The 27,551-nt window shown below is 32.2% G+C and overlaps 3 protein-coding genes across 6 annotated transcripts; 2 read left to right on the top strand and 1 right to left on the bottom strand.

Moving 5' to 3' along the window:
- The first annotated feature begins 901 nt into the window (after positions 1-901).
- LOC133309761 (nucleolar protein 56-like) lies at positions 902-3,815 on the top strand. 4 transcript variants are annotated; one of them, XM_061510565.1, is made up of 9 exons: positions 902-1,167; positions 1,322-1,536; positions 1,643-1,800; positions 1,932-2,119; positions 2,201-2,453; positions 2,662-2,810; positions 2,895-3,029; positions 3,275-3,519; positions 3,577-3,815. In XM_061510565.1, exons 1-9 carry the CDS (start codon positions 963-965, stop codon positions 3,619-3,621), a joined length of 1,593 nt encoding a protein of 530 aa, XP_061366549.1. In that variant the 5' UTR covers positions 902-962; the 3' UTR covers positions 3,622-3,815. The 4 variants fall into 4 exon arrangements, with proteins under 4 accessions (XP_061366549.1, XP_061366551.1, XP_061366547.1 ...); XM_061510567.1 differs by having other exon boundaries at positions 3,290-3,378; positions 3,421-3,815; XM_061510563.1 differs by having other exon boundaries at positions 3,266-3,815.
- Positions 3,816-8,960: 5,145 nt separating this feature from the next.
- On the top strand, positions 8,961-13,101 carry LOC133309768 (adenylate kinase 4-like). Its single transcript, XM_061510574.1, has 6 exons — positions 8,961-9,188; positions 10,870-11,015; positions 11,119-11,238; positions 11,392-11,559; positions 12,443-12,532; positions 12,816-13,101. Exons 1-6 carry the CDS (start codon positions 9,080-9,082, stop codon positions 12,912-12,914), a joined length of 732 nt encoding a protein of 243 aa, XP_061366558.1. The 5' UTR covers positions 8,961-9,079; the 3' UTR covers positions 12,915-13,101.
- A 2,364-nt stretch (positions 13,102-15,465) lies between these two features.
- LOC133309773 (cyclin-dependent kinase G-2-like) lies at positions 15,466-27,151 on the bottom strand. Its single transcript, XM_061510580.1, has 8 exons — positions 27,059-27,151; positions 19,506-19,608; positions 17,787-19,104; positions 17,507-17,642; positions 17,313-17,401; positions 17,095-17,206; positions 16,583-16,999; positions 15,466-16,496 (listed from the first exon to the last, which is right to left on the bottom strand). Exons 1-7 carry the CDS (start codon positions 27,149-27,151, stop codon positions 16,904-16,906), a joined length of 1,947 nt encoding a protein of 648 aa, XP_061366564.1. The 3' UTR covers positions 15,466-16,496; positions 16,583-16,903.
- Positions 27,152-27,551: the final 400 nt, after the last annotated feature.

Genomic DNA, 27,551 nt, shown 5'->3' on the forward strand with positions numbered 1-27,551 from the left:
TGTGAAGGATAACTTCTTATTTGTGGTACGAATGGAAAACTGAAATTTCATCTCTCAATAAAATCACATTTCATAAACTTTTGTTGTTTCGAGGCATGAATTCTGATTAAATGGTTGAAAAAAATTAATACTTATTTCTATACAAAATTAAAATTACAATTTAGACCATTTTCAAGAGAAAACAATATATTTCTAAAATCCGATCTTATTAAGCTTCATGAAATGCCTTGGCTTATCAAAGACCTTCGCAGTGACAATTACAATGCCAGCCAGGATACCACAAGCTTAAATTTTCTATTATGGTTAATATAGAGGGACAATATATTACCTTGACGAGCTCATAACACCCAGCTGCAGAGCAAGCCTTCTTCCAAGGAAAAACAATGGGCCATTGTGATTTGTTGACTGCTTCAGATTCCTTAAATTTCTCTTTGGTAATAATACATGGAAAAAAGATATAACTTTGTAACTCAGTGGCAAATCCTTTAAACTCCAATTCATTATATGTATTTGTAAAAGAGTCTTATTATTAGATAATAAAAAAGTAGGTAGAATAAATACAGTAAGTTGAGTCATATTTTTTAATTTTTTTTATGTGGATACATTGGTGAGAATTGAACACATAACCTAATATAACTTATCCAAAATCCTCACCACTAGATCAATCCTAATGATTTTAGTGATACACTGAGTCCTCCGTATAGTATGAATATTGAGAAAATTTTCCTCTGAAGGCTTCAGTTTCAAAATATAATTTGCCTGAGAAAACTAAATTTCAGTTTATGGGCTTAGCTAACCCGGCCCAAATTTATCCCTTTCCCCCTATTTCATTGACGGACTAAAATCACTAAAAAAAAACCCGAATTGACCCGTGTACACAACTTGATCCTAAAACCCTAAACTCTAACGCTATTTTAACCTCGCTCTCTCTGAGTTCTAGGGTTTTGCATTCAGTCGTGTCGATGGCGTTGTTCTTGCTCTGTGAATCTGCCTCTGGCTATGCCCTGTTCGAGGCTCATGGCGTCGACGAAATCGGTCAGAACACTCAAGAGGTTCGGAAATCCGTTTCGGATTTGAACAGGTTTGGGAAGGTCGTCAAGCTTCGCTCTTTCAATCCTTTTACCTCTGCTCTCGATGCTCTCAAACAGTGCAATGCCGTCTCCGAAGGTAACCAACCTGAACCTCTCAACTCAGTTTTCACTTTCTAGCTTTGCAACTATTGATGAGTGTGTGTTTGTTCGAGAAAAGCTTATATACTTCTTTGTAGCCATGTTGGTTTAATTGGTACGAAGTTTTCATATAATCTTTTTTGGGTGTTCAGGCATATTGACTGATGAACTGAGGACTGTTTTGGAGACTAACTTACCTAAAGTGAAGGATGGTAAGAAGTCTAAGTTCAGTTTAGGTGTATCAGATCCTAAGATTGGTTCGCAGATATCTGAAGTGTCTAAAATTCCTTGCCAAAGTAATGAGTTTGTGAATGAATTACTTCGTGGTGTGCGGTTCCATTTTGATAGGTTTGTCAATGATCTCAAGGTTAGCATTTACTCAGGCCTCTTTTTGTGTTTCTGCTTGCAGGTTTCCCATTCTGAGATGTATGTTTGTCATTGTTTATTTATTTTTCCTCACTTGAATTCCATAGTCAGGAGATTTGATTAAGGGACAACTTGGTCTGGCGCATAGTTATAGCAGAGCAAAGGTGAAATTTAATGTTAATCGAGTTGACAATATGGTCATTCAAGCAATCTTCCTTCTTGATACACTTGATAAGGATATCAATTCGTTCTCCATGAGAGTCAGGTACTATGTGTTCAACACTGAATACTCAATTAAATCTAGAAAATTTTCATATGTGATATAATTTATTTCCTTTAAGAAAATTGATAAACTTGAAGAATTCATTATTCCGCTGGTTCATCAATTTTGTGCAGAGAATGGTATTCATGGCATTTTCCTGAACTGGTGAAGATTGTAAATGATAATTATCTGTATGCCAAAGTTTCAAAATTTATTGAGGATAAATCAAAGTTGTCTGAAGACAATATTTCAGACTTAACTGAAGTTGTTGGAGATGAAGATAAAGCAAAAGAGATTGTGGAAGCTGCCAAGGCCTCCATGGGTAGAATTCTCATACTGTGTTGCATTTAACCTTTGTCTCATTCTCTTTCTAAATCTCCTTTCTCTTAATTTTTTTTTTCAGGTCAGGATTTGTCTCCAGTGGACTTGATTAATGTTCAGCAATTTGCACAGAGGGTAATGGACCTATCTGAGTACAGGAGGAAGCTGTATGATTACCTGGTTGCAAAAATGAATGATATTGCACCAAATTTGGCATCTTTAATTGGTGAAGTTGTTGGTGCTCGATTAATTTCCCATGCTGGTAGCCTCACAAATTTAGCTAAGTGCCCCTCTTCAACTCTTCAAATTCTTGGGGCAGAGAAAGCTTTGTTCAGGTTTTCAACTCCACCACTTGTTTTGAAGTTTTTATAAGTTTGACCTGCTTATTTGTTTATAGAAAAGTAACGAGCCTTCATGTGTAAAAGTGCAAGAATTTGTATGTGTTTTGTCTGGACAACAGCTAATTTTGGTCTACATTGTTGACAGTACTATTCCTGTGTACTCTCACTTCTAATTTATAATGTCTTTGCCTGCTCTATTCAGGGCCTTAAAAACAAAAGGAAACACTCCTAAATATGGGTTGATATTCCACTCTTCTTTTATTGGTCGAGCATCTGCCAGAAATAAGGGTCGAATGGCTCGCTATCTTGCAAACAAATGCTCCATTGCATCCCGGATTGACTGCTTTTCTGGTTTGTTTCTTAAATATTAATTTTAGAAATCTTTTATGGCCTTACTTAGTACCTTTGTCATGATTTTGTTGTACTGCAATGCAGAAAGCGGTACTTCTGCGTTTGGAGAGAAACTACGTGAGCAAGTTGAGGAGCGACTTGACTTTTATGACAAGGGAGTTGCCCCTCGTAAGAACATAGATGTCATGAAGTCTGTTATTGAAAATGCTGAAAACAAAGGTTGGGATGCAAGGAGACTTATGGTCCCCCTCTCTCATTTTCCCTCACTCATGAATAATATGCATTTGGTTGTGAACTTGTGATTATATATCTTTAGCACTTGTGACTACCGCCATATTATGGACTTCTCTTTTTTTTACTGAGGCTATATGGCGGAGAGTTAATTTTGTTTTAACTTATATATATATTGTAGTTCACTACATGTATTATAATGGGATTTTGCTGCTTTATACTAGTTGCTGCAGATACGGAGATGGAAGCTGAAGAAGTGCCTGTTGAAATTTCAGCCAAGAAAGCCAAGAAGAAGAAGCAAAAACCTGCTGCTGATGATGAAGTTGATGACATGGCCGTAGATAAGCCCACAGAAATTACAAATGGTGATGCAGTGGAGGATCATAAATCAGAAAAGAAGAAGAAAAAGAAAGAAAAAAGAAAATTGGACCAGGAGATGGATGATCAGGTTGTCGATGACAGTGCCAATGGGGTCGCAGTTAAAAAGAAGAATAAAGGGGATGATAATGGGGAAGTACTGGAGGCTGCTAATGAGACTAAGAAGAAGAAAAAGAAATCAAAAAGTAAGGATACCGAGTAAACTATGGATTGCAGTTTTAACGGTTGAAATCGAATTTGTCATATTATAGTTTTGGATAATTTTAAATTTTGTTTGCTTTGAACTTTTACCAGTTGCTGCACTGACTAAGAAGAAAAAGAAATCAAAAAGTAAGGATACCGAGTAAACTATGGATTGCAGTTTTAACTGTTGAAATCGAATCTGTCATATTATATTTTTGGATAATTTTAAATTTTGTTTGCTTTGAACTTTTACCAGTTGCCGCACATGTCTAGACTTTTGTTGACTGCATTTCATTTAGCATCCAATTTTTTACCTTGCAAGTTTGGGCATCATTTTAGGATTTGAAAAGTCTATCACACTATGTTTATTTGGCCGCCTTATTTTTGAAATTGTACCATAGAATTGGTCGTGACTCGTCTTGTAAAAGAAATTTCTTTGAAATTTTAGGAATCGGCTCTTATCTGATCTCATCAGTTCCTGCCGGAAATAATATTTCATTAAATTACTTATTTCCATGCTAGGTAGTCGTAACCGTCATTACAGTATCCTGGATTGGTCTATTTCTGTCGTGGACATTAATAAAACACTAGGTTTTACTTCGATTGACACACTTTTTCGGACATATGTATTCAATATTATAGTTGTATGGCTAACAAGCTACTCAACTCAACTTAGTTTGCACCTCCAATATGTATAAATCTTTTGTTTTGCATGTCAGCTCAAGTATTATCTTTCCACGCAATGAACCAAAAATATAAATCATATTTTTATTGACCGTTTCCTCAAGTTCCAGAGTGACAGCTCAAGTATTGTCTAGACTTTCGTATTTTAATAATTTGTCATATTTAACTAGTAATTATTCGATATAATGTTTTACTGTCATATCATAGAAAAATACTGTAATAATCATAGACATTCAAATAAAGTTTAATTAAAAATTATGAATTATTATTATAGTTTAAACTTTTATTGAAATCCTTTTTTCCCCTTATAACAATTTAATATTTTAATAATTATCATTGTTATATTTGTTGCCTTTAAATAAAGGAAAAATGTACTTTTATGTTATTGGAGAGTATTTTTTTCTATTAGATATATATTGATTTTTGTGTTTTTTTTTATGTGGATGGATCTCATATAATTATGTTTATAATATGAGTGTTTATAATGTGAGAGACAATCGTATAATAAAATTTTGTTTCTATTGCATGAGATTAATAAAACTCAAAAAGTACGTGCGTGTATTCAAAAAGAGTAAATATTTATTTTTTATTTTTTCATTCTCTTTCTTCCCTTTTCTCTTTTATATCAATGATCCACACTAAATTTTGTGAAGCATCCTGCCTAAACGTTTCAATTTGATAATCCCTTCGTTCCACCATACCTCGTTTTGAATAATCTCGATTGTAGATATAATTTTTTAACAAAGAAATGATGTTTATACATAACAAAAACTACTTTTATGTGTTTGAGAAATAAAAGTATATATTAGAATGTGACTTTTTTTTTTAATTAAAGCATAATGTAAAGTTAATATAAGAAAAATAAAGTATAAACACTATTACTTTTATTTATATAGCTGCTGCAAATTCCTTTCATATTTGAAAGGTAGTAGATTCGAGGATGATTTAGGAATAAATTAATCCTTTTACTATAAATAATATAAGATTACATCAGTTATTAATTATTTATATTACAAATTACGATTTCTTTTTTAGGAGTAAAAGGCAATAGTAAAAAGCGTTTGTTTTTTCTAAAGTTACTTTAGATAACTTTATCTAATGTTCATCGAAATGACGTCGTTTTGGGACAGAAATCATAATGTTTTTGTAATTTTAATTTATTTCAGCGTTATAATAGTCTTTATCATTCTAATTTTTTAATTTTTCAACATCAAAACGACGTCGTTTCGATGAACATTAGACAAAGTTGTCTAAAGTAACATCATAAACTTTTTCCTCTAGTAAAAATTGCTAACAAACCATAAAATGCACTGATCTGAGCTTTGTTTTTATAATTAATCTTAATGTAACCCTTTTTTTCTACTATAAATAAAGTGACAAATGGCAATTAACTATTTCACTCAAAAGCTAACAATGTATTTGGCCAATGGTCACCAAGAAAGCTTTAAACAAAAATATCTCCCAAAATGAATGCGGCGAATCATATATGGTTTTAAATTTAAAGAAGGAGGAGAAAAAAAAAAATCATTTTTCGTCCTTGAAAATCATACATATCATGCCAAAACTTCAAATGTCGACCCAGTACCTACAATAATTAAAACTTATCTCATTGTTTAAAATTATTATTTTTATATCTATCCGTTAATCAATAATCCATTAATTCGATTCAAGCACCGTGAATAAACCTTTTACCACTTAAACCAATGAAAGTTGGTTATATAATTATTTAAACATATGTTAAGAATGACAAAATTATTAGTTAAGATTGGAATCAATTCGGATTAGTTGTATATTATTAATTCATAAACATTATTATTAACAAATTTATGAAAATTATGGAACTTTTTAAGGGGAAGAAACAAATTTTTAAATAAAACTAAATCGAGGAAGTAAAATTAAATTTATTGGTAATTGTTCTGGGATTGTTACCCGAGACTTGGATCTCAATCAGGCCATGCCATATGGACGAGCTCGGACCTGAACTTGCTCCAAGCCTACTATCGTGGGCATTCCGGTCTTTGCCTTCAACAGCTTCTCTCTCACTCGATCTGCATCGAGAAACAGTTACCAAAATGTTTCCTTTTGATAAAAAAATTTATTCAAATGTCACGCGAACAATACTTTTTATCAAACTGTCACGCGGCGTAATTCGCTACGACTGGTAGTGAATTACGTTCGTCAATGATTTTGTGACACGTGGCACACTTTCGTAAAAAAAAGCTAACGTATCATAATTCGCTACCAGTGGTAGCGAATTTAGTCTGTAATATGACTTTCATAAAAAAAGGCTGACGTATCATAATTCGCTACCAGTGGTAGCGAATTTAGTCTGTAATATGACCACGTGTCACGAAATCATTGGAGAACATAATTCGCTACCAGTCGTAACGAATTACGCCACGTGACAGTCTGATAAAAAATACTGTTCGCGTGGTATTTGAATAAAAATTTTGCCCAAAGAAAGCACTTTGGTCACTCTTCCTTGCATCGACCTTGCACTATTTTATCTCACTCTTTTAAATAACCAATCACATTCTTTCGAGATATATATATATATATATATATATACGGGAAATGATCCGTTTATAATTTTTTTTTACAAATTATACTAAGTATGACGGATCATATACTCTTGATTAAAGTATGACCAGTCAGACATAACAAAAAATTTATAAATATAACCTTCTTATATATATATATATATATATATAAGGTAATATGATTCTTTGACACCGGTGTCAAATTTAAAGTTTGACACCTCATCTGAGAGATGTTAGATCAAAAAAGATCAATAATGTCACATGTTTATTGTTGACTTTTTTTATCTAACAACTATCAGAAGAGATGTAAAAGTTTAAATTTAAGCTTATTCATTCACATTCACGTTCACAAAGAAATTACACAACTTATTCATTCACATTCCCTCTCAGAATATCTAAGCTTATCACGTCTAGATTTTTCATTTTCTCACTATGCAAGTGTCCATGCACTCAATACCAGATATTTGGCTTAGGATTCTGATCATCCCTTAATCAAACACCTTCGTCACTGTTTTGAACATCGAAGTACTAGTCCCATCAATTAGGCTGGACATCCCTTGTTACGTACAAGAGAATAATTAAACTGATCTAAGTATGGATGGATGAGCATCTCGTCTTTGATTGTTGCAAATTAAGAGTCCGGTTGGATAATGATGGCTATGGTTGAGTTAAAAAGTAGTGTATAACACGGACTCACGGAGTCTCATTTCTTGGTTGGATAAGCTCAGGGAATAATAGTAGCTTACCAATTTTTGACTACATATATTATTCTCTTTTACTTTTTAAAATGAGAAATATATTTATCAGGTAAATTGTATGATGCAATAAATAAAAAGTAAATGAGATCTTTTTTTTTTTTTTTTAAAGAACCTATTTGAATCCTCCTTTATTTTAAGTTAGAATCTCTTCTTTTTTTTGGATTGCTCCACTGATTTTCGGGGCTTCGCTCCGACTATGTCCAGTCCGACCCGAGTAGGTTACCTAGCATTGACATGTGAGTCTCCCAACGAGGATTTTCTACATACACAAGGTCTCGAACTCGAGTCCTTGCTTAAGCGAACCCAAGTACCTTACCACTTGAGCCAACCCCCGTTGGTTTAAGTTAGAATCTCTATCTCTACGATATTTCATTTGAAAAAAAAGCACACAGTTTAAGAAAAGCTCATGAAAACCTAAAAAAAATTCCTCCTATAAGCATTTAGTTTTTGACTTTTTTCTTTATTATAATTTTTTTTCTTTTCAAAACCTGTTTGACTTAGCTTCTGCTTATAAGGAGAAAAGAAGTTAAAAATAAAAGGATCCAAATAGTCACTCTCTATTCTCCTTATTAAGTCGCCTACATTCTTTTGTGTTGTATATTATCTCCTGGAAGAAGCATATTCCTCTTTTAAAATATACTAAAGGGTTTAAAGTTTCTAAAGTTACTTTAGATAATTTTATCTAATATTCATCAAAATTTACACACAAAAATATGTGTGACCCATATTTTTTTCTCTCTTCTTTTCACATGGATCCACAAAAGTATAGAGTTTAAAGTTTCTAAAGCTACTTTAAATAACTTTATCTAATGTTCAACAAAATACACAGAAAAAAATTTATGGGGTCCACAAAGTATAAGATTTTAAGTTTCTAAAATTACTTTAAATAACTGTATCTAATATTCAATAAAATACACACAAAAAATTTAGGGAGTCAATATGAACTTATATAAAACAAAAAAAAAAAAATATAGGCCCATGCATTTTTCTTTATGTGTATTTTGATGAAAAATTTATTTACTTTTTTTTTTTTGAATAACAAAATTTATTTACTTTAAACACTAAAATAAAACACATACGTTATGTTTTGTACTATTTTGATACGTCTACCAAACTAGAATCGGAAATAATCACCTACCCCAGAACATATCCCACAGATAACACATTTTCAGTCAATTAATAATTTCTGCACCTAGTCACCTACCCCAAACGAAAAACAAAATAAAACGTTGAAATGAAAATTAATAAATCATTTTAATCAAATAAAAATAAAAACGCTCACCTAACACTTGTACCAAACCCAAGGGCAAGAAAGTAAAGTGAATGAAGGGAACCCGGGAAGACGGCAACTTGAGTTTGAAGCGTTGGAAAGTCCGAAGCCTAACGTTGGAGCAAAGTATAAAATACAATACGACATTGCCGTCTACGAATTCTTCAGTCTCAAACGCATTTCCAACGCCATTAACCGCTACAACGACAGCATCAACCGCTAGGAATGGCGAACAACAGTAACCTTGAAGATGTTCCCTCTGTGGATCTCATGTCCGAGCTACTTCGTCGCTTGAAGTGCTCCTCCAAACCTGACAAGCGTCTCATTCTTATTGGTATCTATGTTTCTATTTTTTTCATCAAGTTTTCATTTTTATATTGCCTGCTACTTCAGATCCGAAAATTCGAAGAACAATCTACTGAAAAATTTGTTGCTTTTGTACTAAAAAAAAAAAAACCTGTTGCTTTGGAATGTTGATGCGATTTTTAGGGTTTCTCTGTGACTCCACTAGATTCCCAGTTGTCGATGCTTCTTTTTATGTTTAAAAAAATATTTTTCATGTTTTTGGTATGGTAGGGAAAACACTGAGAAATTTTAGTAGTTTTAGTTCTACAATTGAGGATGGGAATACTCTGGCACGATAAGCTAAGCTGTTTAGTTGCTTGGAAAGAAAATTTAGTAGAACCTGCTTTCTTGGTTTATGAATTTTTGTTATGCTTTTCAGGTGTGCTTTTTTTTGTTTTTATTATTATTTTATTTTATTTTTCAGTCTTTGATGGACGAATATGATTTTCGTATTAGTGATTTAGGAGCATGTGGTTGTTGATCTTATGCTTTAAGGGGCCATTTGGTAGAGGGATACATTTTAGATTCCCAGGAAACTCACATTGGGAATACTAGTTACCCATGTTTGGTACAAGAATTTTTTCTTAGGAAAATAGATTCCTGGGAATTAAAATTGTGAATAAGAATCACATGTTTGGGAAAATTTTACATAATTTTTAGGACATAAATAACCCCGCTTTAATATTTTTTTTGACTAAAATATCCTGCTTTACATAATTTATAGGACATAAATCATCAACATTCCTGAGAATATTTTGGTGTACCAAACAGTTTTTTGTTCCTGGAAATTCACTTTTCCATCATTTTCCTAGTAATCATGATTCCCCTGAACAAAAAAATTTCTTCTCTACCAAACACCTCCGGAGTTACTGCCTAGCTTAGAGTGTTTTGAACCCCACCAGGTGTCTCATCAAGTAGTTATTTATGTTTCTTCTGAACTGATTAATACTTGTCATTTGAATATAATTCTCTATATTGGTGAATCTACTCGCATCCATCTCTTAGAGGTTTTTCTCCCTCTGTTTACAACAGTGCATGACATTCTTATTTCTTTTAGTAATTGTTGTGGTAGAGATAGCACAATATGTTATATTGTATGGGTTCATTTTTTTGGCCTGAGTTCTTTATCACTTTTTATTGGTCAATGGTTATCATTCATCTGTAACTATTTACATTGTAGGCTTGATATTTTTGGTTAAAACAACAAACCTGACTTGAGCTGTCTAGCTCTACTTTTAGACAATGAAGACTTGTATATCAGTCATGAAGGATTTCTTATTGTTTGATTGGATTATAAAGTAGTTTTAAATTGTTTCCCACTTCCTATAGCAATTCTGGTTATTTTCATATGCATGCTAATTTTCGTTTGTAGATTTGTCTGTGTACTACTGGTGGAAACATGCTTGCCATGATGAAATTATTTCATATGTCTGTGGTGGTTCTGCTCATATTTGGTTTCAAATTTCAATCTTATGCTGTTGATAATGTGTCTCTGACTTTATATTTGCTTGATTGCTCAACAAGTTATTGTAGTTTCCAGGTAGAGTTATTCTCTGTATTTGGCTTGGTTAGCTCACTTAATATTCATGCTTTAAGAATTTACTAGTTTATATTTTGAAATAGATTCAGAAATCCAAGTGGACTATAAACTTGAAAAAATGTTAATGCAGGCCCACCTGGATCTGGAAAAGGCACCCAGTCGCCAATCATAAAGGATGAGTACTGCTTATGCCACTTAGCTACTGGTGATATGTTACGAGCCGCTGTAGCAGCTAAAACCCCTCTTGGTATTAAGGCTAAAGAAGCGATGGATAAGGTAAGTTCTTTTTTGTATACAATCTTCACCGAGGATTTACTGTTTTATTCTTTGTGTACTTTCTTATGAGATTGCTAATATGACATTGTTATGATTTTTTCAGGGAGAACTTGTCTCTGATGACTTAGTTGTTGGTATTATAGATGAAGCAATGAAGAAACCATCATGTCAGAAAGGTTTCATTCTTGATGGTTTCCCAAGAACTGTGGTCCAAGCACAGAAGGTATTACAATGTTTGACATCTGAGCTACTCAGTGAGTTTCTTTTGTTTGAAATATCAGGATTATGTGTATAAAAACAGAATTACTAGATTATCTGCACTGTTTTACCTGCTGTTCGTCTACATACTTTGAACCTGGATTTTTTTTCTTTGCAGCTTGATGAAATGCTGGATAAACAGGGAGTTAAAGTTGATAAAGTGCTCAATTTTGCAATTGATGATGCAATCCTTGAGGAGCGGATTACTGGTCGCTGGATACACCCATCCAGTGGCAGAACCTACCATACAAAATTTGCTCCTCCTAAGGTTCCCGGGGTTGATGATGTAAGCCTGCATCTTTATTTAAACCCTGCAAAAAGTTATTTTCCAAAGCATGTGTTAGAGTATAATATAAACTATTAAAGAGACCCTCATTTAATAGTTTAAGCTTTTAGTTGAATTGGTTTTTTACATGGTATCAGAGCCTAGGTGTTCCGGGTTCAATCCTTGCCGCTCTCCACTTTCTTTGTGGAATTTCTTAGCACAGGTAGGCTGGGCCTAATGATCCACCTTTCAAGCCCAATAGGCTCTCTTGTGAGGGGGCATGTTAGAGTATAATATAGACCATTGAAGAGACCCTCACCTAAGAACTTAAGCTTTTAGGTTGAATTGGTTATTTATAGCATGATTTCTGCTCATAGTAAACTTAAGCATTTATGAGAGTTCTGTATAAGTTTAAGGGCTTGCAATTTCTCATGTTGCATGAGAAATGCAAGTTTTCCTACAGAGAGAGAAAGGGGTAGGGCTCACCTTAAAGAAAAAAATAAAAAATAGAAAAGTGATTGACACAGATATCAAAGTGAGAGCGGTAGGAGAGGAGACTTCTCATGCAACATGAGAAGTCTTTTTCCCTAAGTTTAAAAATATCATTCTGAATTGAATATCAATGCTGAATATAATGAGGTGCCACACTTTATTGTTAGAACCTTTTATTGGGAACTGAATTTGGTTTTGATTTTGAGGGCATTGCTGGTTTTAGTTGCTGGCCATCCTGATAGTCTCTCCCAAAGAGAGTGTCTGCGTTTTTTTGTTTTTTTTGTGGAGTGGACAAAAACTTTAGGGGAAGTGGAGGTGTTTTCAAGGTCAGGGCATGCATCTAGGCTAACTGTTTTAATTTAAGGAAGCACTGGCCGCGTTACCTCTTTCATTGTAAATTTGTTTTCCTCAGGTTACTGGTGAATCTCTTATCCAGCGCAAGGATGACACTGCAGCTGTTCTGAAGTCAAGACTAGAAGCATTTCACAAGCAAACTGAACCGGTATGATTCTGAATCCTATTATAACTTTGGATGTGAAGTAGATGTCAGCAAGTATTCTTTTTGTCTACATCCTTGATAAAGTGATGTATTATTTTATGGTCATGCTTCTTTGAAAGTTGGTGTAAATTCTCTCCTCTCACGCCATTTAGCCAATTTCTAGCCTCATTTCAATTTTAGATGTAATATATATATCAATTATATGAGGAGTACCTTCCTCATTTATCTGCTTTTTTGTAACTTTCTTGCATGGTCTTAAATGAAAATTTGTGCATTGGACATGCAGGTTATTGATTACTATTCACATAAGGGCATTGTTGCTAATCTTCATGCTGAGAAACCTCCCAAAGAGGTGACAGTTGAAGTCGAGAAAGTGCTGTCTTAATAGAGTTCCCCCTTGGATTTTCGGGCTTGAACTGCAATTCTTTTTAAAGGAAAACTTAATTTACCAATTTGTATTTTAATACTTTTCTGAAATCCGCTTACCTTTCAGCTTTCCTGCAAATTCCGGCTGTTACCAAACTCAGATTTGAAGAGTTACTTTGATGAAATAAATAGTCAATTGAATTTGAATTTTGTTGGATGTTACTTTTGCATGAATTGTCTCTTTTGACCTTTGCAGGTGTTTCTGTATCCTTGAATGATATTGGTTTCATTAAAACTGGTTGGCAGAACTTTAGCTACTTGGTTCATAAATGGACGAACATAATTAAAAATCTGTTTCGTTATATTTTATGTTAGATTTTAGGGGAAATATTTGTTCTTTTAAATGACTTATTTTAATTAAAATTATTATTTTTTATTTAATAAAAAAATCTTTTATTTTTTTCCATCATGATTTTTATTATGTAATTAATTCTTAGTATAAAATATAGTAATTTTGACTAAAATCTATATTTTTTAAAAAGACAAATATTAATTCTATAGATTTTTCACTTCTACATCATTTTTCCAAATAAACCTAGCACACTTATGTTCTTGGCAGATCTAAACTATTGAGGTCCTTGTGATTGGGCAGAAGGCAACCTTTTTTATTAGAGTAAACATCATTTTTAGTCTCTGGCAATATCTACGAAGTCCTTTTTAGTCCCTAGAAAAAAGGACCAAATTGGTTCCTGAAAGTATAAGAAAAGGGTCACTCTACATATTTGGGAGTTGACATAAGGACTAACATGACCCTTTTTTTATAATTTCAGGGACCAATTTGGTCCTTTTTTATTGCGAGGGACTAAAAAGGACTTCGTAGATTTTGACAGGAACTAAAAAGGGTGTTTACTCTTTTTATTATTATTATTATCCATTGACTGAAATAAAAATAGTTCCACAAAGGCAAATCCTATTCTTTAATATAATATTATTATGGGCTCATCCACTTGAAAATTAAAACTAAGTAGAAAGTATTGCCTTTGATTTCATTTCATAAAAAAATCATACTATATGTTAAGAATGAAATCACGTTTCTCAGATGTCATTAGATGAGTATTATGATTCCCTCTCCGGTTTATTAATATCAAATCGTTAGTTCCAGCTATTTCTTAGTAAACTTGGGCCATTTCATGCTTATGCTTAGTAAACTTTACCTGATTTTCATGGTACACCGATTACGGACGAACGGTTTTAATGAAAGTTTTGGAGACTACTAGAATAATAATTATTTATGTAAACTACTATTACAAAATAAACACTCGTTTTGATTTTCCAAAAAAGATATTAATTTCTTCTAATCATAAAAAAGTGACTAAAATCAACTATTTATTAAGGACGATGAGACCATTAATTAAACCATGGAGAAACCAAATTAATGATATTTATTACAATTAAAAAAGTAAACTGTTCTATATATGATCTATATATTCTTTAAATACTAAATTAATATATGTATCACTAAGAGTAAAATAAGCGTTTATACTAAATTGAGCCCAAAACAATTTAATTTTAGAACAAAAATCAAGATATTTTTATAATTATAATTTATTTTGAAATTATAATAACTTTTTATCATTATAATTTTTTAATCTTTCAACCCAAAGTTTTGGAGAGAATATAGATAATTTAACCCTCAATGTAGAAACATTAAATCCTTAAACAATTGAATTTGATATAAAATTTGAGAAACTCTTAATTTTGTGAGTATTTCAAATTACAAAACAGGTTCATACCATTAAATATAATAATTTAATATATTGTTAGAGAAATTATTTTAATTGAGTATAATTGAAATTATTAAATATATATGATGCTAAACTTTATTATTTTTATATATTTTTTTTGGTAACAATCCATCTTGTGACGATAAAAAGTAGTTATACGGAGTTTTGTTAATTTGGAAAAGAAACAAGAAGTTAGAAAACCACACTTATCAAGATTATTTTAGTGCTTGACGTAAAAGAGCCTCGCAGCCAAAAATTGTCCGCTGCATCTACGGTCCAGCCAAAAGATATGTAAAATAATAATTTAGACCATGTTTTTTACTTACATCACATTTGAAACGATTCATAATAAAAAAATCACTATAAAGCTTTAGCAAAAAAAAAAACTAATCCAAAATTATCAAACCATACATTCATTTGATCTTTTAATATTTTAGTTGCTTCTTTTCAATAACTCTATTAAAATTAGGAGAATGTTAACAACACATTGTTGTATGCTCTATTTTCAGTACACACTTTATTGTACAGTTAAATCCTATTAAGTATCAAACGACAACTTCATTCTGTGGTGATCTCAATCAAAATTATTCTAACGATCAATGTTACTAATATTTCTGTTTTAAAATAAAGTCCAAAAGGTCAGACCGGGAAAATACTATAAAAGACATAATTTTCTAAGTTTATATTCTGAATAGTTTCAAATTTAAACAAAAAGCAAATACATTCATACTTATTCATTTTTAATTTTACTACCTTTTAAACCTTTCATACACTATGGTTAGTTTCAAGTAACCGAAAGATGGTTGAACCTTTAAAAGACGATATTATTTTTCCTGAAAGTTTATATTCTAATAATTTCAAATTAAATAAAAAATAAACACATACATACTTATTTAAAAAATTTACTTCCCTTTAAATCTTGGGACTATGGTTAGTTGAAAGTAAAAGAAAGATGATTGCACCTTGAGCTGAAATACAGGAGAAAAATGACAAAAAAAAAAAATCACATTCTTTTTAAAGAGGGAAAACATTGACGGAAAATGAAAAATTCAGACGCCACCTTACTTTGTTGAAGCATCTCTGACTACTTGCTTCTCACAGCCGACAAAAAATAGACTCTCCAGAATTTGCATTCAAATTAGCTGCAGTGTAAACTGTCTATTTAGGAGCACGATGCATATATGCATGTCCTATTCAGACGAACAAAGAGAAATTCCATCGGGTCAGTTTTTATATTCACCAGCATGAACAAGATCACTGTATAATTAAACAAAGCAAAATACTATCACGACAAGATTTTCACTGCAAAAATATCGACCAACTCAAGTGAGAACTTAGTCAAATTTACAGACAACATGCCTTGCAGTGGTAGCCGATCATGACTTCCGCATCCTTATAGATAACGCCATACTTTCAACCCTCCAGTACTAAACCCTCTCTTCTCACCTCACTGAATTCTGCAAACTTCTTAATGTGCGATCCATTTCGGAGCACGCAGTCCATAGCCTAAACTAACATTCCCCCGTCTTGTGAATTAAACAACCATATGATCTAAGGTCATGGGGAACGAAGCATGCAGAAAATGGAAATCTAGGCATTTTTTTTTCTTCCAAATCTTGCACAGAATATGGTATTATTTCAGGGACCAACTTACAAATTTAGAAATTCACATGATTACCTGTTGACCAAGTTGGAAATGAAAATTCCCTGCTATTGATTTATTTCTCTATATATGCAACGAATATCAAAGCTTGGCGAATTGCTGCACCCAAAGCTTTTAGGAGCATTTCCTGGTGTAAAAATTAAGTGCAGAAAAACTAGGAATAACAAAACTCAATACCCCCAACTAGACGGCATGGCCAAAAGGAAAATTGAAAATAGATTGCACAATATAAGAACATACCATAGCACAAATTCATCTTTTATTACTGAACATCCTGAAATATATATACATCTTTTTCCCTGGCAGAGAGGATCAACGGAATTTCAGTGAAGAAAAAAATATCAGGTACACTGCCATACCTTCTCAGGCCACTATACACATTAGTCTGCCGCTTCTAATTAGCAAGAAGCAAGAGCCTCATGAAGTCCATTTCCTGGTCCTTTGCAATCACATCACTTTTTGTATATGATCACTAATTTGGTAAGACAAAGTTGGAAACATTAACAATAAAAATAGCACTGTTCTTGGTATTTCATGCATCCAGTAAAAGTACTTATCCAATCATCGCCAAGAAGGAAAAATATGCTTGAAATCGGATTTGGGAAGTGGGGCTTCCTGGAACCAATCATGAAGAAGAGCAGCTTCTGCAGTTATCCTCTGTAAGAAAAAAAACATTTTCTATTAAGCTGCGCTATCCAGTTTCAACTCACAAAATACAGAAGCTGCTTATGGTTACCATGAATAAAATATACCTTTTCAGGGTCGTAGTTTAGAAGCTGCTTCAACAAGTCAAATCCCAGCTCGGATAAAACATGTGAACCAGTGAAAGATGCAGCTGGAAACTTCTTCCTTAACATATTATATCTGAAATATCAAAAATTTCTAGTGAAAAAGTTGACAAAGAATAACAGTATTATCCCGCATTATACAATGTTCTTATTAAAAAAGAAAAGAGAGAAGGCAGGCTTACGGTTGCTTAACAAAATTTACTTTAGACCGAGGTAATTTGGATAATCCTGGCCAAATTTTCTCATTTGGTGTACCCAGGGTTCGAAAAATCTGTAGACAGTTGACAAACAAAAAAAGTGTTACAAAGATAGCACAGTAGTCACAAGATAATGTAGAAAAAAGAAGTAATATCCAAATGACTTCAATAATAATAACCTTGTCAAGTTGTTCAAGTTCTGTTTTACCCCTGAACAGAGGCTCTTTTGCAACTAATTCAGCCATTATGCAACCCACCGACCACATGTCAATTGCTGTTGAGTATTCTTTAGCGCCTAATAATAGTTCAGGGGCTCTGCATATAGAACCAACAAACTATTCAGAAGTTCGTCATATATACCATTCATCTACTACTACAACTAAAAACTCACAAACAGATACATTGACAGAGATAACTTGAATAAAAACTAAACATATATAATATTATAATGCTACTCACCTGTACCATAGTGTAACCACAACTGGAGTGTATGGCTTCGGACTGCTTCCATACTGCCTTGACAACCCAAAGTCGCATATTTTGAGCTCCCCATCTTTGTTCAGGAGAATGTTTGATGTCTTCAAGTCCCTATGGAGAACCCAATTGTCATGGAGATACTTGACACCTTGAAGAAGTTGCATCATCAAGGATTTTATTTCACCAATACTAAAGGGTTGCTTCTTCACCTCCATCAGCCCCTTAAGGTCATACTCCATGTACTCCATTACCATAAACGTACCATCAAAATCATCAACAACTACTTCTTTAACATCCACAATGGAGGGATGATTGGAAGACAAGAGAATGTTCATTTCCCTCAAGGCCGACAACGGAAATCCATCCCTCTCTAAGTTCATCTTCACCTTCTTCAATGCTACTATTTCTCCAGTCTTCTTATCCTTAGCTTTATAGACAACACCATAAGTTCCTTCATTTATTTTCTTAATCATTTCAAATTCACACACACTTCTGGAACTCTGAAGCATGTTTGTATTTCTCTGCATATGTATTAAACCACCATTTGCATCAGAATCTGATGGAGAATCACTAACATTACTTTGTACCTCAACTTCGTCCATAGAGTCAATAAGGAACTCCTTTTTAGAATAAGAATCATCAATGGAACGGCCCAGATAATGCTTTGTTCCACTGCTTCCTGATGACGTAGTGATTGTGCTGTCTGAATCTCTTCTGAATTCACCAGTTTCAGGACTTTGGCTCCCTTTGCCGTGCTTGTATTCATCATTAGCATCCCTTGGTGAAAGATCATCATAAAACCATTTTGACATCTTGATGTTCCTTCCTTGCACATCATTTTCTTCATCCACATCTTGGTTATGTTTCTGCGAATGTTCTTGAGGCAACACATAAGAGGAATTTGATGAAGTCAACCGCAAAACACCTTTGGCTCCAGGACTGCTCGATAGAGATGGAAGAGAAGGAGACACAGCAGTAACCTGTTTGACCCTACCTTTTGAAGGTATTTTTCCTTCCTTCTCTGCCAGGTCCCACACAATCGGAGAAATTTTTCTTCTCTTCTCTGGCGGTGGTAAAGCTTCGTCCACATCACCCGCCAGAAACCCTGAGGCACGTGCATATTCCCCACGTTCAACACAGAGCTCACCTTGCTCTCTCCCCTCTTTTCCACCACGAAACCCATTCCGTCCAGAACGGGTGACGTGATTGTTGCAGGATCCATCAAATTCCTTGATGGAAGAACCATTCTTAGAGTGATCAAATTTGTAACATTCTTTCCTTAGCAAAACACTTTTTTGCCCTGCCGCCATTAGATTGACAAGCACAAGTCCTCTAAATCAGTAATCAACTATCGAAGAAAAGATGCTTTCAGACCAAAAGCCCCAAATTTGGAAACCCCAACCCCAAAAAATAGAACGAGGATTCGATTCGCTTTTCTAGAATTCACACAACCCTAATCAAGATCCGTAATCACAAAACTCAAAAGATCAATTATAATTTCGTTTATCCTTTCTTTAATTCTTCCACGATACAATCAACAGCGAGTGGTATCAATCAGGGAAAAAAGACAAAGGAGAGAAGACAATAATAGGAATCAAGCAGAAAAAAAAAATAGGAAAAAGGAGAATCAACGAGATGAAGAATAAAACCCTAGACGATGGCAGCGTCTCGATATCTTTCAGAGGTATCGAATGGCCTTACCAGCAAGAAAAAGCGTAGGAGAACGAAAGGTTGAGACGAGAGAAGCCGCCTTGGGAGTCTTCGTAAGCGCGTTTTCTGTGGTTGATTCAATTAGGGTTAGCCACTTTAAATAAAGTGCGCTTCAAGGTCGGTTGGATTTTACATGTAATAATGATGTAATAATGAGGAAGGATATTGTGACAACGAAGTTGAGTTACTATCACAAGTGACTATCAATTAATCTTACTATTAGATCGATTATATTGATCCAACGGTTATATTTATTTCCATCTTTGAATGGTCATGGTTCCCTAAATTTAATACTTTATATTTATTTTCATTTTTGTATAATTATGATTTCTCATATTTAATGCTTTCACTTTAAATATGGGGAATCATGATCATACAAAGATGGAAATAAATATAACCGTTGGATCAACATAATCGATTTAACGGTGAAATTGATTGGTAGTCACTTGATAGTAACACAACTTGATTGTCACAATATTCTTCTGTGTAATAATAGCCAAATCAAAATCACTGTACGATTCGTAATTTTAGGCCCTTTTTGTTGTTTCCAACCACACCGGCCCATCAATTAAACTAATTCGTCATTATTATTATTTTATCGTGGTTTTTTTTTACATTTGGATAAAGTTTTATATATTAAACACGGGAAAAAATATCTATATTTTTAAAAGATATAAATTTATATTTTTTTTTTATAATAAAATTTATATCCTTTTAAAGGATATAAATTTTCCTTTTAGATCTTAACCATTGATTTCCGTCTATCAACGGTTATAATCTATTGGGCCAAACTTAATGGGTCAAACTTAATGGGCCAAATTTATTATTAATTAATTAATAATTTTAATCCAATAAATTATAATCGTTGATGGATGGAAATCAACGATTAGAATCTAAAAGGATATAAGTTTATATTCTTTAAAAGGATAGATGTTATTCCCTTAGACATAACAAAATAAATAACTTATTTGATTGTGTTCTAATTTTTTTGTTCCTTGTTATGGACTAAATTCATATCTTAATCATATCTCTAATCAAAGATCAGGCTATATCTAAATAATATCTTAAGGGGGCGTTTGGTTGAGGAGAAATTTTTTGAATACTAGGAAAATGTAATTACTAGGGAAAAGGTTCGAAAGTGAGTTTGGTAGAAAAATATAAAAAAAGTTGTTTAGTTGGAAAAAAAATTACCGAAAAAATTTGGTAAATATTATAAAGTCTATGTTTGATTTTGAGTTAAAATATTGATGGGAAAATGAGTTGCAATTACCAAAATACCCCTTATTTTTAAATATTTTGAATCACACATGATACCATTTTTTACCTTTAAATAGTTTGGTATGATAGTAATTTCCATTCTTATTTTTGGTGCTATTTACCTAGGGAACTCAAAATACAACATCACAAATGGGAATATCTTGCCTTCATTATTGGGGAGTTTGACATGCAAATCAATTTCTTGGGGTAATAGTTTAGGTAGGCAAATGATGAAAGTGGGACAACCAAACATGGTCAAGCTACATCTCCAATTGGCTTTTACCCATCTATCTTATGAGATATCCTCAACTAGGGGTGACAATTCGTGTCAACCCAACCCGACACGACACGACCCGACCCGAATTTTACACGACACGGAAAACCTCAACCCGAACACAACCCGATTAATTATTCGTGTCAAAATTCTCAACCCGAACACGACCCGCTTATTTTACGAGTTGACACGACACGACACGAATAACCTTATAATGTAACCATGACCCATTATTACACATATTAACACGGCTCGACCCGACCTAATCTGACACGAGTTTTAGAATGCTCACATTCAAAACCTGTATTTAGGCACTGATTTTACATCCAATAAAAGCATATACATTCAATAAAGCCACTGCTGAGTGAAAAGGGTTGTTTGAAACCCTAAGTTTATGTTGTTATTTTTATACCACTCACTAAAATGACTATAATAACCTTATACAAAAATTATTTGCGAGTCAGAGTGGGTTAACGGGTTGACCCGAACCCGACACGAATTTTTTCGTGTCATTTTTCTTCAACCCGAACGCGACCCGAACAGTAAACGGGTTGACCCAAACACGAAAATTTCGTGTCGGGTCCGGGTCGGGTTAGCGGGTCGTGTCAGAAATTGCCACCCCTATCCTCAACCAAACACAACCTAAGAGTATCTCAACAGCACAATCTAGAGGGAATCAAAGGATCTCATCCCTTGATTCCATCAATCAATGCAGATTTCATATCAAGAGGAGATCTCATCAGCTCCTCAAGAGGTAACTCCAATAAATAAAAAGACTAAAGACCTCATGCATAATTTACAAAAAAAAAAAAAAGACCTCATGTATATACTTTTGAACTTATTTACTGTCAACAATATGCATACACTCACATAACCTATTTAATGTCAACATTATGCATACACCCACATCTTTGCTTAATGTCCATTGATAGTGCGCATAGTGATTGGAGTATTGACTATAAGTCATTTCACCAAAACCATTTTTTGTCTTCATCTAACTATTTCCAATTTGTTTTGGCCTCATCTTCTTTAAGAACGCTTTTATCCGTATCCGTAAAAATTGGGTGTTCACTTAGATTGGTATTTTCAATAGGACTTAGGTACTTACAGTGGCGGAGCCGGGCTCTAATTTGAGCTCGAGCTAAAAAAATTATATATGTATTTGAATTGTCTTCTTTAAAAAATGTGAAGTTTTTGAATTAAACTGAATAAAGATTTAAAAAACAAAGATAACGACAAAAGAGTGATTCAGTAGTTATAAATGAGATTTTCATGTAATAAAACAGTCATTTGTTTTAATAACAATGAATATCCCATTTTTTTTTTCAAAAAACGTAAAGATTTGAATTAAACTCAATAAAGGTTAAAAAAAAAACTTTTAGATTAAATGATAACCATCAATTATTTAAAAAACAAAGATGACGACAAAAGAGTGATTCAGTAGTTATAAATGAGATTTTCATGGAATAAAACAGAAGTTTTTTCTAATAACAAAACACTCCTACCTGATTCCACTGAATCAAGAGGTTAATAAAAGATTCAAATTTAAAAATCTGAAAATAAGGAACAAAGGTCGGGATATGTATAATTATTATTATTTTTACAAATTAATTTTTTTCGAGTAAATAGAATTGTATTCTTTAAAAAATGTGAAGTTTTTGAATTAAACTGAATAAAGATTTAAAAAACAAAGATAACGACAAAGAGTGATTTAGTAGTTATAAATCAATGAATATCCCATTTTTTTAACAGTCATTTCATGGAATAAAACAGTCATTTGTTTTAATAACAATGAATATCCTATTTTTTTTTCAAAAAACGTAAAGATTTGAATTAAACTGAATAAAGGTTAAAAAAAAGATTAGATTACATGATCAACATCAATTATTTAAAAAACAAAGATGACGACAAAAGAGTGATTCAGTAGTTATAAATGAGATTTTCATGGAATATAATAGAAGTTTTTTCTAATAACAAAACACTCATACTTGATTCCACTGAATCAAGAGGTTAATAAAAGATTCAAATTTAAAAATCTGAAAATAAGGAACAAAAGTCGGGATATGTATAATTTATTTTTTTTACTAATTAATTTTTTTTCGAGTAAATAGAATTGTATTCTTTAAAAAATGTGAAGTTTTTGAATTAAACTGAATAAAGATTTAAAAAACAAAGATAACGACAAAGAGTGATTTAGTAGTTATAAATCAATAAATATCCCATTTTTTTAACAGTCATTTCATGGAATAAAACAGTCATTTGTTTTAATAACAATGAATATCCTGTTTCTTTTTTCAAAAAATGTAAAGATTTGAATTAAACTGAATGAAGGTTAAAAAAAAACGATTAGATTACATGATCAACATCAATTATTTAAAAAACAAAGATGACGAAAAAAGAGTGATTCAGTAGTTATGAATGAGATTTTCATGGAATAAAACAGTCATTTGTTTTAATAACAATGAATATCCCATTTTTTTTTTCAAAAACGTAAAGATTTGAATTAAACTGAATAAAGGTTAAAAAAACGATTAGATTACATGATCAACATCAATTATTTAAAAAACAAAGATGACGACAAAAGAGTGATTTAGTAGTTATAAATGAGATTTTCATGGAATAAAACACAATTTTTTTCTAATAACAAAACACTCATACCTGATTCCACTGAATCAAGAGGTTAATAAAAGATTCAAATTTAAAAATCTGAAAATAAGGAACAAAGGTCGGGATATGTATAGTTATTTTTTTTTTTTTACAAATTATTTTTTTTCGAGTAAATAGAATTGTATTCTTTAAGAAATGTGAAGTTTTTGAATTAAACTGAATAAAGATTTAAAAAACAAAGATAACGACAAAGAGTGATTAAGTAGTTATAAATCAATGAATATCCCATTTTTTAACAGTCATTTCATGGAATAAAACAGTCATTTGTTTTAATAACAATGAATATCCTGTTTTTTTTTTCAAAAAACGTAAAGATTTGAATTAAACTGAATAAAGGTTAAAAAAACGATTAGATTACATGATCAACATCAATTATTTAAAAAACAAAGATGACGACAAAGAGTGATTTAGTAGTTATAAATCAATGAATAAGCAATCTTGACCATTGATTTAAAGTAACAAATCCTGTCAATTGAAAATATAATTCTTTTTTGTATTTATTATATTCACCGATTTACCATTAAAGAAAACTTTTTTAAATGTTGTAGTGTGAACACATTGGTGAAATTGAACCATAGTGCGACACATCAGCAAGGTTTCCACATAATGGAATTCCTTTATAATATAAGATTTTCGGCAAAAAAAATTAAAATATTGAATTTTTAATAAATAATTACGAATAAATTGCTATTTCGAACTTATTTAAAGATCTATTACACTCATCCACGTCCAAATTAGGCGTGACTATTTACGCCTAAATTAGAGATGAATTGTTTGGTGTTGACACGTGGTACAAAAAGTTAATAGTTTAATCGTAAAACTTCATAAGGCCATAACTTTTGACTCGGGTATCCAAATCAGGTAATTCTTTTTTTGATTCCACATAACTTTTCGAGATCTACGCAATGACATCCCATTTGATATATTTTATCTCTCACAAACAAAGTTCAAATTTACAATAATAGTAGTATAAAGATAGCACCAAAGTAGATTAGTCCATCTAAAGTTTGAAAAAGTCTATGATACAAAACAAAGACTGAGTCTTTATGGCTGGATTCGTTAGAAGCTTATGAATGATTTTCAAAAATAAAATTTTTCTTCCTTAAAGATTTATAATATTTATTTAATTATTTCCTTTATTAATACAGATCTTTCAAATTGGTTTTTGAATTATAATCACAAATCAAATCTTTATTTTTTTCGTTATTAATAATAATTTTTATTTTTATTTTAATTTAAATCACAAACCAAATCTTTATTTATTTTTATATTAAAAATTAAAAGATTTGATTTATGATTTAATTTTTTTTAATTTAAATCATAAATCAAATCTTTATTTTTTTTATATAAAATCACAAACGCAGAACTCAGAAGCTTATGGTTTAAACGCTCTTATAATATCATTATTGCGAATTTGAATTATTTTTGTGAGATAAAATATGTCAAATGAAGTGTCATTGCGTAGATCTCGAAAAGTTTTGTGAAATCAAATTTTTTTTACCTGAATCAAAAGTTGTGACTTTCCAAAGTTTTACGGTTCGTAAGTTGACTTTTTTGTGCCACGTGTCAACACCAGACGAGTCACGCCCAAATTAGGCATGAATGCTTTGGGAGTCATGCCTGATTTAAGCGTGAATAAGTGCAATAGATTTGTAAATTGTTTCAAAACAGCTATGTATTCATAATTATTTATTAAAAATAATAATATTTTAATTATTTTGCCATTAATTTTCTTCCCACGCTAGTGACGTGGTGATGACACCATTAGCACTAGCAGTTGGAGCAATTCACTTTCCTATAATAATATTTTGGTATACCAAATAGTTTTTTTTGCTCACATTCAAAGGAAATTCACTTTCTCAGTATATTTTTAGTAACCAAGATTCTTAAAAATAATCGTACGTCCCCTTAAGGATTTTATTTATAATTATAATAATTTTGATTTTTTATTTATAATTTAATATTTTTTTTATATTTTATATGATAAATAACTTTTTAACCTTCAAAAGATTAAGTAACACACGTTATAACTACAATGTATTTAAGTAATAGACTTAAAACTATATGAATTTGGTAATTTAACTTTATAATCACAAAAGTGAAGTTATCCTAAATAATTGCATATGAACAAAAACATCTTTTCTTGTCTGAATTGTTATCGTCGCATAGTTAACGTGCCACCATTACGACATTCCCTCCAAGCACTACAGGCATCGTCAATTCCAATATTTACTATCACACTTTGTCTCTTCCTTTATCACAATTATGAATTACAAAGAGAATTAAGAAAATAAGAGAATAATTATTTCACACTAATTTCAGATTCGTTGTTTTTATTTATTTTTAAGAAAAGAGTATGTTTAATTAAAAACATTTTATAGAGATTTTGACAGAAAAATATAAAGATTTAAGGTTAAGAGTAAATATCCTTTTTAGTTCCTGACAATATCCACGAAGCCCTTTTCAGTCCATAGCAATAAAAAAAGGGACAAATTGGTCCCTGAAATAACAAAAAAGATGCCACGTTCATCCTTCCGTTAACTCTCACTAACGGCCCAACTAACGGTGCACAGTTGGCACGTTAGTTTGCTGACGCGGCTTGGATGTGGGACATCGTGGAAGACGAGACGACGACGTTTTGGTCCCTGTCAAAACCACGAGGGCCATTTTGGTCCCTGTCAAAATGCACGAGGATGTTTTTAGTCCCTAACAAAAAGCACGGGGCCCTTATTGGTCCCTAACCAGATAAAAATAGACACATGACTTCATTGCTTTTCTATGCAGTCCAATTTTGCAAAACAGAAGTGCAATCCAGTTTTGCAAAACAGGAACATGACATTAGATTGGATTTGTATGCAATCCAATTTGTTAAACCAGAAGACATGGATGTACAAGAACTACAACTACGTATATTAGTTAAAAAACATAAAAAATGGTAAACTTAAACATTCATCAACCCTGTGAAACATAATAGCTGGAACATGATTTGAGTATCATTATATTTGAAGACATGGATGTACAGTAGTGCATTACAAAATAAAGTCAAGTGCCAGGAATTAAAAGAAAGGTCTCTAATACAATATGGCCAGAATTTATAAAGAAAACATTGACATACTAAGGCCTCCAAATACATAATGGCCAGAATTTTAAAAAAAAATCAGTCACATAATAATAAACCCTTCTCAGTTGGCTCATGCACTACTCCCAGGCCATATACAGCAGTAGATCATTTTCTTGAGGCAGGCCTTGTTGGCCTAAAACCAAGTGTGCTCATGAAGGCCAATAATCTGCTTCGTGTGCCACTGGTTGCTGCATTCATTGTTTCATTACTCAATAGCTCATTTGCCTGTTGTGGATTTGATGGAGGTGGGCTGCTTCCTCTCAAGTTGCCTTCCTGTGGCTGAGAACTACCAACTATTGCAGTCCAGTCAACTGCCATGCATTGCAATTATCAACAATCATTTACCTGGCTTCTTCTCTGATTTTTCTCTGTATTTAAATACCAACAATCATGCAATTATCTTTTATAGAAAAATAAATAGTATAATTGTAATGCTACACTAATGAAGATATTGTTTGTAAATCGCATAACGCTATGTCTTATATAGACTAAGATAATTAAAGCAGTTCATAGTATTCTAAGGATCGTAAAAGCTGTTTGCAAGAGCCAAGAATCCCTTTTAACAAAGTGGGAAGCTTAATTAGCATTGAAAAAGAAATGAATAATCGTTAATAAGGTCGAAACTTCAGTTAGAAACACAAACTTTATTGAAATAAAATGCCAAGAAGAAGTATTTTACTTTGTGATGAAATTTAGTTTAATTACTTTGTGATGAACA

This window comes from Gastrolobium bilobum, unplaced genomic scaffold (genome assembly GCF_033153095.1).
Source record: "Gastrolobium bilobum isolate Gb01-03AN ecotype WA unplaced genomic scaffold, APGP_CSIRO_Gbil_v1 utg10474, whole genome shotgun sequence".
Lineage (NCBI taxonomy): Eukaryota > Viridiplantae > Streptophyta > Magnoliopsida > Fabales > Fabaceae > Gastrolobium > Gastrolobium bilobum.